Consider the following 13,672-nt stretch of genomic DNA (forward strand, 5'->3'; position numbering starts at 1 on the left):
GGGATGTCAAACAGGTATGCTGTAAGTGTAAAAATCTGTTCAAGTAGCAATGTTAATTTTATGATTTTTTCTTATGCTTGACTGTCAATTTAATCTTAGGTTTATTAGTTACATTTTATTGTAAATAATAAGCTACCTCTGCAGAATGTTCTCTTGTTGCCAATACTTACTGTTGTATCCTTAGTGCCCTGCTGCCAAAAAAATGTTAAACTTGAAGACTTGTCTTTTTCGTCTTAGCTTGTGATTATCTTCCTTCTTGGGGGGGTTGAAAGCTGATACCCCCAGCTAGGAGTAATTTTGGTTGTTCAAACAATAGGGGGAAAAAAAAAAGTGTCCCCTCTGCAACAGAAAGAACATCTACCCTGCTAGAGGAGATCTTACAGAGAAGTTATAACCACGTCTCTTTCGAAAGTGATAAATAATGAGCAGTCTAGATTTATTTCTTTTAATCGTTGTGGCAAATGAAACACTGGTTCACGACAATCTTGAAAGCTTTAATTTGTTTTCTATTTAGAGCTGTAGTGTAGCATGTAGAAAAACTCTGAGCAGGTTTAAGAATATAAATTCAAAAACTAAAAATACTTTTTGTATTCCTAGGGAAATCTTCCTCCAGGATATAAAATCAACCTGATTGATGTGGGGCTGGTTATTGAATATCTGATGGGAGGAACCTATAGATGCACCTATACAAGAAAACGCTTTAGAGCTGTATACAATAGTCTCAGCGGGAACAATCGGGTATGTGGCAGTTGGGTAACAGGACATGATTCCTATCTTCTCAATTAGAAGAAGCCTACATATTTTGGGAAAAAAATGCATCCATATTATTCTACTCTTCTTGTGAATGGACTGGTTCTTCTAAACGCAATAGTAAGGCCTATGAGGGCAGCCAGAAGCTGTTTTGGGATTGAGGACAAACAAAAGTTTTTGTTCTCTACTCCTTATTCTAGAGCATCTTAGTTCCCTCTCTGTTACTCCTTTTTTTTCCTATTCAGAGAAGAATGGGCACTAAAGATGCGGATTGGGAAGCAGGCATGTTAGTTTCTTGTAAAACAAGTGTAACTGCCTACTTCTCAAAAAAAAACCCAAAACCTCAACAAACAAAAAACTTTATCCAGCAAAAATTCTGATTGTTGCTGTTACGTAAGTTCATCACTGTTTCAGTAGTGAAATAACCAGTTCATTGTTTAACTAAGTACCTATGAACAGATCATTGTACAATGTCTAGGTAAGAGTAAAGGAAACAAACCAAACCCCTTCCCCTTATTGTTGTTACAGCGATCTGGGCGAAATCCTTCAAGTACTACTCCTCAGATGTGTAAAAGCCACGAACCTTTTGGCAACAGGGCAGACAAGAAAGAAAAAATGCGCCATAACCATTTCATCAAAACAGCGCAGCCATACAAACCAAAGGTACAGATGTGTGAGAGGAACATGGTGGGGTTTGTTTTAAGTAGTTAGGAGTGGAGAACCTGGTTGGGATCCAAGTGCCCCTAAAGTGTGAGTAGCAGCAGTTTTACCAGCTTCAGTAAAGCTGGAATTACAGCCTTGCTTTTACAGATGTGTATAAGCTGTCTAGCATGCTTACGTGAGTCTGTAAAAGTTGTTTATCTTTCTGGGTACTAAAGTACTCTTCTGGATGGGCTTTGATACGATGGGGAGCAAAAAGCTTACCTTTGACACAATTCTAGCAATTGAGGGGACCCACGTGGCTTTGTAGATGGAGCAGGATTTGGCCTTGTGTTCCTATAAGCCGTCTCCATGAGTTTCTACATTTGTATGTAGGTATAGTAGCTACTACTTTTCTTTTGATCTACAAATCAAAGTAACTCAGTTTCCCAGTTATTAAAATTAATTTAATTCAACTGAAGTTTATGAACAAAAGTTCCAGCTGGTTTACACGTCTTTAGGAATTCTTTTTCCTTTTTATAATTATATATAATTTGATATTTGATCTCTCAGCATTTTATTTCAACTTATGTAATGACCAAGTTTAAAGATGGAAAATATAACTTTCTGATTTTATTTTTAAAGATTGACACTGGTGCAGAAGAGGGAAAAAAGAAAAGAACCAAAGATGAAATAGTAGACATAGATGATCCTGAAACAAGACGTTTTGCTTATCCTCTGAACGAGCTGTTACTGTGGGCGGTGCTAATGAAGAGGCAGAAGATGGCCCTCTTCTTCTGGCAGCATGGGGAGGAGTCCATGGCAAAAGCTTTAGTTGCTTGCAAAGTGTATCGCTCAATGGCCTATGAAGCAAAACAAAGCGACCTTGTGGATGATACTTCAGAAGAACTGAAACAATATTCCAAGTAAATTACATTTATATCATTAAAGATCTTATCTTGGGATTTACAGTAAAAGTAGTGGGACATACATGAACAAAACGCAACCTGTTCTATTTTTTTGAAGTTGTATTTAACTTGAAGACAATGCCTTTCTGCAAAAAGGATTAAGTGGCTCTGTAGTAGAAGTTGTATATGAGAGATTGCTCTCTCCTGAGAGCTGTTACAAGTCATGATTTATAGTTAAAATTACACTGAATTTACTTAATTTACTTAATTCTGTGTAATTTCCTTGCATGTTTTAACAGCTGTTTGCAGCCTGCAGATGTTTTTAATAGAAGTCACGGATTCACATGTTGTAGTTGCAAATTACTGTACAGTGTGTATCGAAGGGACAGGTAATAGTCCCTTCAAGTTATGTTACTGAGAATTCAGTCAGTCGTAGAAGAAAATTTGACCTAAACATAAGGTTATTTCTACAGATACTAGATTTTGTTTTGTTGCTTTTCTTCATTCTAGCGAGTTTGGTCAACTTGCAGTTGAACTGTTAGAACAGTCCTTCCGACAGGATGAAACTATGGCAATGAAATTATTAACCTATGAGCTTAAGAACTGGAGCAACTCAACTTGTCTGAAGCTAGCAGTGTCATCAAGGCTTCGTCCATTTGTAGCACATACTTGTACACAGATGTTGTTATCAGATATGTGGATGGGAAGGCTGAACATGAGGAAGAATTCATGGTACAAAGTAAGCATTGTCGCAGTTTATTGGTGTAAAAAGGATCAGTGGAGTTTGTTTAAATGGAAGGAAAGCGTGGGTTTAAATGCTACTAGTACAAAGCCTTCACAACTATAGCTTATGTTAACAAATCCTGTAATATGGTCTCTTGTAACATAATCAAAACTGGAAGTATTTATTGTAAACTCTTCTTTTGACACTCTATTATTTTTTCAAATAAGGTACAGAAATATAGAAGGCAAAAAACAGGCAAGTAGCCTTAAATCAAAGGCTTAAAGAGATCATGTGAATACTAATCCACTACTAAAAACACAGTGGTAAAAAACCTTAACAGACAGAAAACATACTATAAGAATATAGTTTTATGCATTTAGGCTTTTTATAGGCAGCATGTAAGACTTGATGTAGAAAAGCTTTGTGTCTTTCCCGTTCTGGAGGAAGAAACTGAGCAAAAACGGGGCACGGTATGAAACAAGGGCAGGCAAATTCGTGATAGGTTTTGGAGTGGTGCCCTTTTTGATATACATCATTTGAACCAAAATGAGAGTTATGTATTTGTTTGAGGTGGTGTACTAGAAGGTGTTGCTAGGAATATAATGAAATAAAACTTCCCTACAAAATATCTATAAGGATCATTTAACTTCTGACCTACTAAAATCCTCTTTGATAACTGATTAACTATTTTCTTGCTTGCTTTGTAACAGGCTAATGACAGAAAATAACTTTCACTTATTCTCGTCTTAGTTTGGCTCATTTTTCTGCCATAAGTTTAAAAAAATAAAATCTAAACAAAACCAACAAAAACCACCCGCAAAAAAAACACCCAAACCCCCAAACAAACAAAACGTGTATCCATTCCCCCAGCCACAGCCTCCACTCATCGATGCTTTTAAAGTACACCTTGACATTACACGGTTCCAGACTTTCTGAGAGTGGATTAAAGAACTGAGTTTAAACAGAGTATCTTTGAATCTTCAGGCTTGGAGCACGTTCTTTCTACTGGATTTTAGTTTTGCAATTTGTTGATTTTCCCCCTTTCATGTATCTTCAAGGAACACTCTGTATATGTGATGTCAGCCTCTTAAGTGTGTGTGTATAATAACAACTAATTATTTATCACATTCCCCCTTTTCCCCCCCCAATGGCAAGCAAGTGAAATTTGGATACAGTATTTTGAGAGGATGTTCTGTGTCTTGGTGTATTCTGATATCGTAATATAGCTGTGAACTTTTTGCACTTAGTCTTCATGTATTCCAGGTGATACTGAGTATTTTACTCCCTCCTGCTATACTGCTGCTGGAATACAAGACCAAGGCTGAAATGTCACATATTCCTCAATCTCAAGATGCACATCAAATGGCAATGGATGACAGTGAAAACAACTTCCAGAATGCAGCAGATGAAATACCTATGGTAATGTGGGGCAGGGGAAGATATTAAAAACAGTATTTTGAACTTGAAATAAACAATTATATGTATAAATCAAAGCAAGAATTAAAATGAGTGTCCAAAAGCATGCATTTCTGTGTGTGAAGTTAACAGTACTTTTGTTTTAGGAGGTGTTTAAAGAAGTAAGGATATTGGACAGTACTTTAGAAAAGCATGATATGGAGACTCCAGCAAAACCTAAAAGACTTCCAATTACACAGAAATTTTATGCATTTTATCATGCACCGATTGTGAAGTTTTGGTTTAATACGGTGAGGTTTTTTTCTTTGTAATATGTATTTTATTTGGAAATGTAATGTTAAGAAATGAACTCAAAAACCCACATGTAGCTCTGCTACCTGAACCAAAGTTTAAGCACTTGAAAGAAAGAAAACAAACAAAGAAACAAACAAACAAAAGCCTTACATTGCTAAGCTGGAAGTAAGAAGTACTTGATCTGGAAAAACTGCATATACACATGCAGTGCTTTGTGCGTTTTGTGTGTGGTTTTGACTTTGAGAAATACTTTCTGTTGGTGGGGGTTTTGGGTGGGTTGCTTTTGGTGTTGGTTGGTTTGGTTTGTTTTGGTTTTTTGTTAGGTAAGATACTAATTAGCATGAACTATCATTAGTCTCATCAGTTGCTAGCAGAAATTCTAAATCATTTTAGGCTGAAGTGTATGGGCAGTTTTGTTTAAATTTCTGTAATAGGAACTCTAAAATTTGTAATAAAGGAAAAATTGTTGTAATAAGAACAAAGCTTTGCTAACAGTAAATAGCTAGTTACAGCTATTTTTCCTCCTCCAAAAAGAAAATGTTTGTATCTCCCTATAATAATAACTTGACTGCTTAACGGGATAAATATAGTACTGTAATCTTACTTGAAGCTTTCATTGTATACCCACATCAAGAGATTCCATACAGAGCTGACATCCTTCAGTAATTATATGTATAATTTTCATTGCTTTTTTTAGTTGGCATACTTGGGATTCCTCATGCTCTACACGTTTGTGGTTCTTGTAAAAATGGAAGAATTACCATCCATTCAAGAGTGGATTGTTATTGCTTACATTTTCACATCAGCAATTGAGAAAATTCGTGAGGTATGCCTGTAACAATCTCAAATTTTAAGGGGTTTTTGTCAATTAAAACTGTGCCTTAAATTGTGTTTATAAAGAAGAGAACCTAAGAAGCTTCAAGCATCAAAGGACATGATGCAATACCTTCATCTTAAACTTTGGTATAGGCTACTAGTTTCAATACCAGTGTTTCTTGGCCTGTTGCTTGGACTTGGCTTGCTTTTTCTTCTGTTTTCCAATGGGGAAGAGATGTTAAAAGGACGTGGGTGTTTTCCTCCTAAATTTCAAGGAACTGGAAATGACATCCTGGACTGATTTTAATTTTTTGGGGGGAAAGGTATCTGGAACTCAGTGACTACAAGTCGTAATGAAATAAACAACCTTACTTTTCTGAGGAGTGAAATGTGTCTTTATAAGTGTCAGTGAAACTGTGACAGAGATAACAAAAAAAGCTTTATTGAGACAGCATAGCTGTCACAACCACAGTGTTGCTGGTCAGCAGGATACTTTTGAGAAGTTCTATAGGAATTTTTAAATCACAAAGTTAGTTCATTAACCTGGTACCTCAGCCCCAGCTGAAGGGGAAGAAAGTACATTATTGTAGCAGTAAATCATTCAGCCAGAAGGAAACATACACCCTCCTTGTTCTTTTTCTGAAACTGATGGGGTTAAACACTGGTTTTGGTTTCTCAGTGTAAAACAATTATCCATTTTGAATAGATGCTTCATTTTTGCAAGTATAAAGATGTTAGTGATCTGTTTGTTTAAGTGTTGGTTCATGTGCAATAAAAAGTGAGCTGACCTGACTTTTGTTTTTTATCACAGATTTTTATGTCAGAGGCTGGGAAGATTAATCAGAAGATTAAAGTGTGGTTCAGTGATTACTTCAACATCAGTGACACAGTTGCCATTGTCACTTTCTTCATTGGGTTTGCATTAAGATTTGGAGCGAAGGGAAATTTTGGTGAAAACACTTACAGAGAAAATTATGTCTTTGTTGCTGGAAGAATAACATACTGTCTTAATATAATTTTTTGGTATGTGAGATTACTGGATTTTCTAGCTGTAAATCAACAGGCTGGCCCTTACGTTATGATGATTGGGAAAATGGTAAGTGCTACTCATGTTACTGGTTTGGTTTTTCTTTTCTCAACTGAAATATGGGTTTACAATTTTCTCCAAGTTTATTTAGAAAAAGGTTAGTTATCCTGGAATGCTATGTCAGCAACTTGTTGTGCAGTATTAGCTAGCTGGAATGCAATGAAATGTGTTTCAAATCAAGTGCTGATTAGAAAGATTCCTTTTTTATGGGGCTTTCACTGTCACATATCTGTAAAACGCTGGCAAATCTTCCTCCTCTGGTCTGTTTTGCTCTTAGATGTCAGAGACTTGAAAGAGTACTTTTTTTTTTTTTTGTGATTCACCTGTTATTACTTCCCATTTTGGGTCTGAGATTTATTGATAGTGTTGGTGTTCTTGCCTTTGCACAAGTCTTTTGTGTCCTAAAGCATTGTTGTATTTTGTGGTGTGAAAAACTGAGAATAGATTGTGACTCTGTTCTTGTCATCTCTCACACAAAAGCACTTAAATTGTTTAAGTTTAGAAATAAGTAACTTAGCTTTACTGTCAGTGAGCTGTTCTAAATGTTAAAAAAAGATGTTCAGGCTTGAGAACTGTATATACAAAAGTGGAAGGGGTTTTTGTTTCTTCCCCCTATAAAATAGTCCCTACAGAGCTGAATGCTTTTTATTCCTTAAAAATGAGGCTATCAAGTTGCTAATTTCTCACTTAAGGTCTTAAGAGGCATAGGTTGTGTTTCAGCCCTTGGAAGACTACGACTGCTTTTGTTTTGCAGCTGTTGAGTCCATTTTCTCTATATCAGCTACTGCTCATCCACATAATAGTATTTAAGTTACAAAGGAAATAATCTTACCTGCCTTTGGCCAGTACCTTGTAAGAAAAGATGAGAGGAGAACCAAATTTTTAAAAGTGTGTTATTTGAAAAATTTTCTAACTGAAATATAAGTGTCCTAGACTCATTTCCATATATCATACATAGAACTCATCAATCTTACACTCTCACTGTAAAAATGTTTAAAGTTGTGAAATCAGAATTATGACCTTGTGGGTTAACTGACTTTTTTTTTTTTTTTTTGTGTTAATAGGTGGCTAACATGTTTTACATTGTGGTGATTATGGCACTTGTGCTACTTAGTTTTGGTGTTCCCAGGAAGGCAATTCTGTATCCTGATGAAGCACCCTCTTGGACTCTTGCTAGAGATATTGTGTTTCATCCATACTGGATGATTTTTGGTGAAGTGTATGCCTATGAAATTGATGGTAAGACACTGCACTTTTGTAGCAAGTAAGAAGACTTAACTCTGATAAGATCTTCTGAAGGTCTTATGAAATTCTAATCTGATGCAGTGAAATGCCAGTTATTGTTGACATGGATCCACTCACTGAATTATCCCCTCTGTGGATTGCAGCTGTATAACTTCTTGACTTTACTTTTTAATTTTCCTTTATAAAGCTTGAATGGCTTAAAATGAAAATTCCACTTAATCACAGTTTCTCACAAGGTTATTCATAGCAAGATTTTTGAATTTTCCCAAATTCACAGCTGTCATGCCAAAATTTTGGCTGTATTAGTGCTTTTTTAAAAAACTAATAATATGATTATACTGTGGTATTAACCAGGAATTTTGTCTCCTGTATTTTTCTGCCATATTCCTAACTGTGTGGAGACATTCTGAACTGCAGAACTAGTGCATGATAGTTGGTTGTTGCAACTTTACTTAAATTATCTTTTTTTCCTATCTAAACGTGCTGTGAGTTCTAAAAGTTGTATGTTTTCTCTGTGTATTTTTTTTCCCCATACAGTATGTGCAAATAATTCTGATGAAAAAGTTGCTCATCTCTGTGGCCCAGGAACATGGCTGACCCCGTTTCTTCAAGCTGTCTACCTCTTTGTACAGTACATAATTATGGTTAATCTCCTTATTGCATTTTTCAAGTGAGTATATGGATAACTGTTCATTTTTGAACCTTTGATAAGTTTCTATGTCACTGCAGTAAGATGAGAAGATAGGAAGAACTGATGCCAGTTTAAAGCAATGCCATTTGCTGGAAGTATTTTCAAGTTCTAAGGCTGGCTAGTCTTTGTCTACTCACTGCAAGCCTGTGATGAAGCAGCCAGATGTGTGACCAGTATGAGTCACATCAGCAAGGCCAGAGGAATCAGAAGTTTAAGAGAATTTGAAAGCATTTCATAATTTCTGTTTGTCAGAAAACAAACAAAATAGTTTCTAGTTGGTTGAGATAAATTGTAGTAGAGTAAATTGTCTTTTATGGTTCTCTGCAAGTGTTTGGTTTATGGCAATGAACAGCTCATTAATTCTGCCTTCTGTCATTCTTCAGTGTTAATGTGTTCTGATATAAAAATCTAAATTTAGTTAGAAATAATTTATTTTTGTTCCACAAACTTGTAATTTGATCTCATTGTAATTGATTTCTGAGGAAAGATGGGATGTTACTAGATGAGGTAATTTTTTCAAGCCACTCCTTGCTTTGGATCATGGTGTTTTCTTGAATGTGTTTGCAACTTCCATTAAAATAATTTTTCAGTAAAACAAGTATGTGCTTTTGTCTCTTACTTGACTAGTATCAGAATACAGGATTGATATCAAAATGTAAAAAAAAAACCCACACCACCCCAAAACGCAAGAAACCAAACAACAAAACAACCCCAAATACCAACTTGTCCCACAGCCCCCCTTCCCACCACCCCAAAAACCACCTCGATGTGCTAATGCTTTTCTGTTCCCTTTCAGCAACGTGTATTTACAAGTCAAGGCAATTTCAAACATTGTGTGGAAGTATCAACGCTATCATTTCATTATGGCCTACCATGAAAAACCTGTTCTGCCTCCACCACTCATTATTCTTAGCCACATGGCTTCCCTGTTCTGCTGTATATGTAAAAGAAGAAAGACAGACAAGACTTCAGATGGGCCAAGTATGAACAGTTACTATCCCAAAAATTGCAGTAACCCTTTAAATATGATTAAAGCAAACTGTCAGAGAAGTGCTGTGTTGTTAGTTATAATGTATATTCTCCAGAAAGTTGAAGTAGGTCTTAATTTTCCATGTTTTTAATATTTAAGACTGATTCTGTGCAACATTCCAAAGTATTTATGAAGCATATAATGCACAGGCCCTAGAAATCTCTAGTCAAACTAACATGACAAAATGGAGAAAATGACATTAGATTTCTCTTAGTGTTAATGGAGGAAGAATTTATTTTTTAAATTTCTGGAAAACTTCTGTTCTTATTGGAAACTCTTTGCAATTTAAAAAGAGCAGAGAAAAAAAAAGTCCACAGACGATAAAACTCGGCTGAGGAATCTAGCTTCTACCTCAGAGAAAAAGGGATTGGAGGGTAGGAGTGTAAAGACTAATAATATTGTACACAGATCCTCTCAGAAATACTATTTTGATTTTTATTTTAGTGGAAAACTTTGACCTTGTGCTGTTTTCTTGCAAGGAGAGAGGAAGGGTCTTAGGTGACGTGGTGTGTTAGTTCTTTTATTTATTTATTTATTTATTTAGCACCCTTTCTGGACTTGTGGCTATTAGTTTCCAGCATCTGTACTACTTTGCTACATATTAATTTTTTTTTGTTGTTTAATCTCCCTTTAGAACTTTTCCTGACAGAAGAAGATCAAAAGAAACTTCATGATTTTGAAGAGCTGTGTGTTGAGATGTATTTCAATGAAAAAGATGATAAATTTCACTCTGGAAGTGAGGAGAGGATTCGAGTCACATTTGAACGGTAGAATATTTACAGATAAAATTTGTGAATAGAGAAGCTTAGAACTTTTGCAGGTTTTTAAAATGTCCTTTAAGGGGGGGATAAAATACAGCTCAAGAACAGAAGTATTTATGCAAACTTCAGATGATATATTTCCATTGCTATGCAGAAACTAATAATGTGATAGGTGCTTCTTGATCTGTAGCAGCACTCAGAAAGCTTGAGGCAATCATATTTAGTTTCTCATGGTATTTTAATAACTGAAAACTTTGAACAAGGGCTATAGGCTCTTGTTTATCAATGTGCATATAAATTCTATGGTTCAGAAGCATATATGAATGTTGTATTACAGAGCAGTCCAATACTATAGTGTATACCATCTTGAAATTTCAGAGGTTTTTTTCTATATTAAGTAGTCAGAAAGGGCTGCAAAGATGTTTCTTTTGCATATTGAGAAAATACCCTTCATAGCTACTTCATAATTTGATTTTTCTTAGGGTGGAACAAATGTGCATTCAGATAAAGGAAGTTGGTGATCGTGTCAACTACATCAAAAGGTCATTACAGTCTTTAGATTCACAGATTGGCCACCTGCAGGATCTCTCTGCTCTAACTGTGGACACTCTGAAAACACTGACTGCCCAGAAGGCTTCAGAAGCTAGCAAGGTTCACAACGAAATCACGCGGGAACTGAGCATTTCAAAACATTTAGCACAAAACCTCATTGAGGACGGCTCTCTAAGATCTTCTGTGTGGAAAAAGCACAGCATTGGAAATGTCTTCGGTTCTTTTCCTCAAGGAGGCCTTGAAAGTAATAATGCTTTACTCTGTAACCTTTCTATACGTGATGAAAAAGAAGTCCAACATAAGACAATTGGTCAGGAGTTAGCTCCAGTTCCCCGAAGAGAAGAAGCAAACTTTCAAGAGGCAGGTTCCTCAGGCAGTGCCTTATTTTCAAATGCTGTTTCCCCTCCAGAACTTCGTCAACGAATACAGGCTGCAGAGATCTCAAAATCCATTAGTAAGAGTAAAAAATTAGGCAATTCGTCCAACAGCATGCCACATGTAACATCCCCAACAGCTAAATTTTTTGTTAGCACTCCATCTCGGCCCAGTTGCAAAAGTCAGCTGGATTCTTCAGCAAAGCACGAAGAGACTGTTTTCTCTAAGACTACAGAAGGAGATAATAATGTAGAATTTGGTGCATTTGTGGGTAAGTATAACAAAGTAGATTCTGAATGTCCTCAAGTCATTATTAGCTGCTCTTATCCTCTTGCTTCTGGCTCTGCTTGCCTTGCTTTCACCCAACCTTGTGTTGAAAACAGAGGATACATTAATTGTGGTTTTATTCATGATGAGAGTGACACTAATGATAACTACAGCTGCAGAGTTGACAAATATGATCACCAGTCCTCTGTCAACTTAATGAAGAAAAACCCCCAAATGAAGCTCTCTTTGTCAACTGGCGACTTGACATCAACAGTCAACTGTAGCGGCTCACGTGGAAAATTGAATATTAAAGATGAACTTTCCAAAAGTCATCATGTCCATGCAATGGAACTACAAAACCAAGATTTATGTTCTAACATCCTTATGGGACTACTTCATAAACTGTGGACCAAATCTAAGCCACAAGGTTTGACTTACCAAGAATTGTACAGTATTTTGGGTGTATTCCGGTTGCAGGTGACTTTATTCTACCATTTTGCTCTGCCTTTTTTTTTTTGCTTTTAACATCTCTAATTTCCCTGTGTTGCTTGAATTTATTTTTTTTTTTACTTAAATTATTTCTTTATAATTCTGTCACATAGACAATATTTTTCTGAAAAACATTAGCCAGTTGTCAAGTATAGCAGTTTTGTGCAATTAGAAGTTCTACAGCTTGGTACAGGCGTTGTAGACAAACGTTTTGTGACTCATTATGAAGCTCCTACATTCTCATTGCATAAATCAAAAATATTGTCTATTTCTTGACGTAATTACAGAAGACTTGTTTGGCTGATAAAAGCCTGGACAAATATCTTTGTGGTATCTGGGGGATAGGGATCCTCCTATACTATGTTTCTAAACTGTTACAACTGGGATCTTCCACTGTTGCCTAGGCTAACGTATCTTTTGGTAGTGATTTTGGAAGCTTCCAAAGTCCTTTTCTTATATACAGCATTATGCCCTCAAGTTTTGCTTGAAAGTAAAAGGGTGCACATTTTTGGTTAGTAACCTACATATTTGAACAGTAAAACAGTGGCAGATTCATTGCAAAACAGAGGTGTGGGTTTACTAACTGATTTCTGTAAAGTAGATAATGCCTGAAGTATACCTAGTGTGTAGCAGATGATCATAATCTGGAGTTGTCAGGTTGCCTGCAGAGGTGTTATCTTGTCCCAGTTTTTCCAGCGTTTTCCAAAGGGTTGGTGAGGATGTCAAAATTTAAATCCTTAGGCAAAGGTTTATTCTACTGCTGTGAAACTTGGAGTGCTAAGAAGTTACCTGCCTGCACTAGAATTTTTTGAGTTTGTGTATGTATAGGAAGAGTATCTACATATTTGCACGTTCGCTAGGTATTGGTGTATAATTTCCTTATTGTTTAAAGAAAAAACTTTCTTTTAAAATTCAGAAAGCAAGACTAAACAGAAATAATGGACAGTGATTGTGTAACTTTTCTAATCTTTCAATGTACTAATAGCTTTGACTACTAACTATACTTATTTTATTGGAGCCAAATTTTTAGTGTGTGGTCCTCTGACATCTCTAGCATTTAGAAAATACTCTTCTTTTTTACTGTCCAGGCTGGATAAAACAGGGATACTTTCCATTGTGGAGCCAAGTAAATCTTAATTTGTTATAAAGCCACAGGTTTGATAAAATTCCAAAAAGCATTTATTGCAACTGGGTGGATGAAGAGTATATTTTAAAAGCTACCTCTCAAAAACTGTCTGCTTTTCCTTCATTTACCATACAGAAGAATACTGTGATTGAGGCTGCCTTGTTCCTTTCACGTGAGGAGCATAGGCTTAAGTAAGATTTTAAAATGATAGTTTTACTTTTTGCATTGTAGCAATCAACACCTTGATGTGGGAAAAGCAGTAGTTTCATATTAATATTTGGTTAATATTTTTACTTTAGTGTGTTTGTAAAGTCTTCTCTAGTGCAAGCAGGCAGACAGAACTTAGATGCTTTGCACACCTTTGTGTGCAAACCAAAGCACACCTTTGCTATGGTGATGCAGACTATTGGCATGGTCAGGACGTTGGAAGCTGCCTTTGATTTTGAATACTCTTTTTGAATTCACTGTGTCAAAGGTCACAGAGACAGCATGGAGTTACAGC

The 13,672-nt window shown here is 36.0% G+C and overlaps 1 protein-coding gene across 1 annotated transcript in view; it reads left to right on the plus strand.

Moving 5' to 3' along the window:
- The window catches only part of TRPM7 (transient receptor potential cation channel, subfamily M, member 7), a 17,818-nt gene extending 4,189 nt beyond the window's left edge, over nucleotides 1–13,629 (plus strand). Inside the window, 13 exon segments of the mRNA XM_008944690.1 lie at nucleotides 589–738; nucleotides 2,035–2,315; nucleotides 2,808–3,036; nucleotides 4,285–4,445; nucleotides 4,604–4,727; nucleotides 5,429–5,557; nucleotides 6,359–6,643; nucleotides 7,699–7,873; nucleotides 8,417–8,549; nucleotides 9,367–9,560; nucleotides 10,235–10,367; nucleotides 10,844–11,982; nucleotides 13,493–13,629. Coding sequence (XP_008942938.1) covers nucleotides 589–738; nucleotides 2,035–2,315; nucleotides 2,808–3,036; nucleotides 4,285–4,445; nucleotides 4,604–4,727; nucleotides 5,429–5,557; nucleotides 6,359–6,643; nucleotides 7,699–7,873; nucleotides 8,417–8,549; nucleotides 9,367–9,560; nucleotides 10,235–10,367; nucleotides 10,844–11,982; nucleotides 13,493–13,629 — 3,270 coding nt within the window.
- The last annotated feature ends 43 nt before the right edge of the window (nucleotides 13,630–13,672 follow it).

Source organism: Merops nubicus, unplaced genomic scaffold (genome assembly GCF_000691845.1).
Source record: "Merops nubicus isolate BGI_N331 unplaced genomic scaffold, ASM69184v1 scaffold1860, whole genome shotgun sequence".
NCBI classification, from domain to species: Eukaryota; Metazoa; Chordata; class Aves; order Coraciiformes; family Meropidae; genus Merops; species Merops nubicus.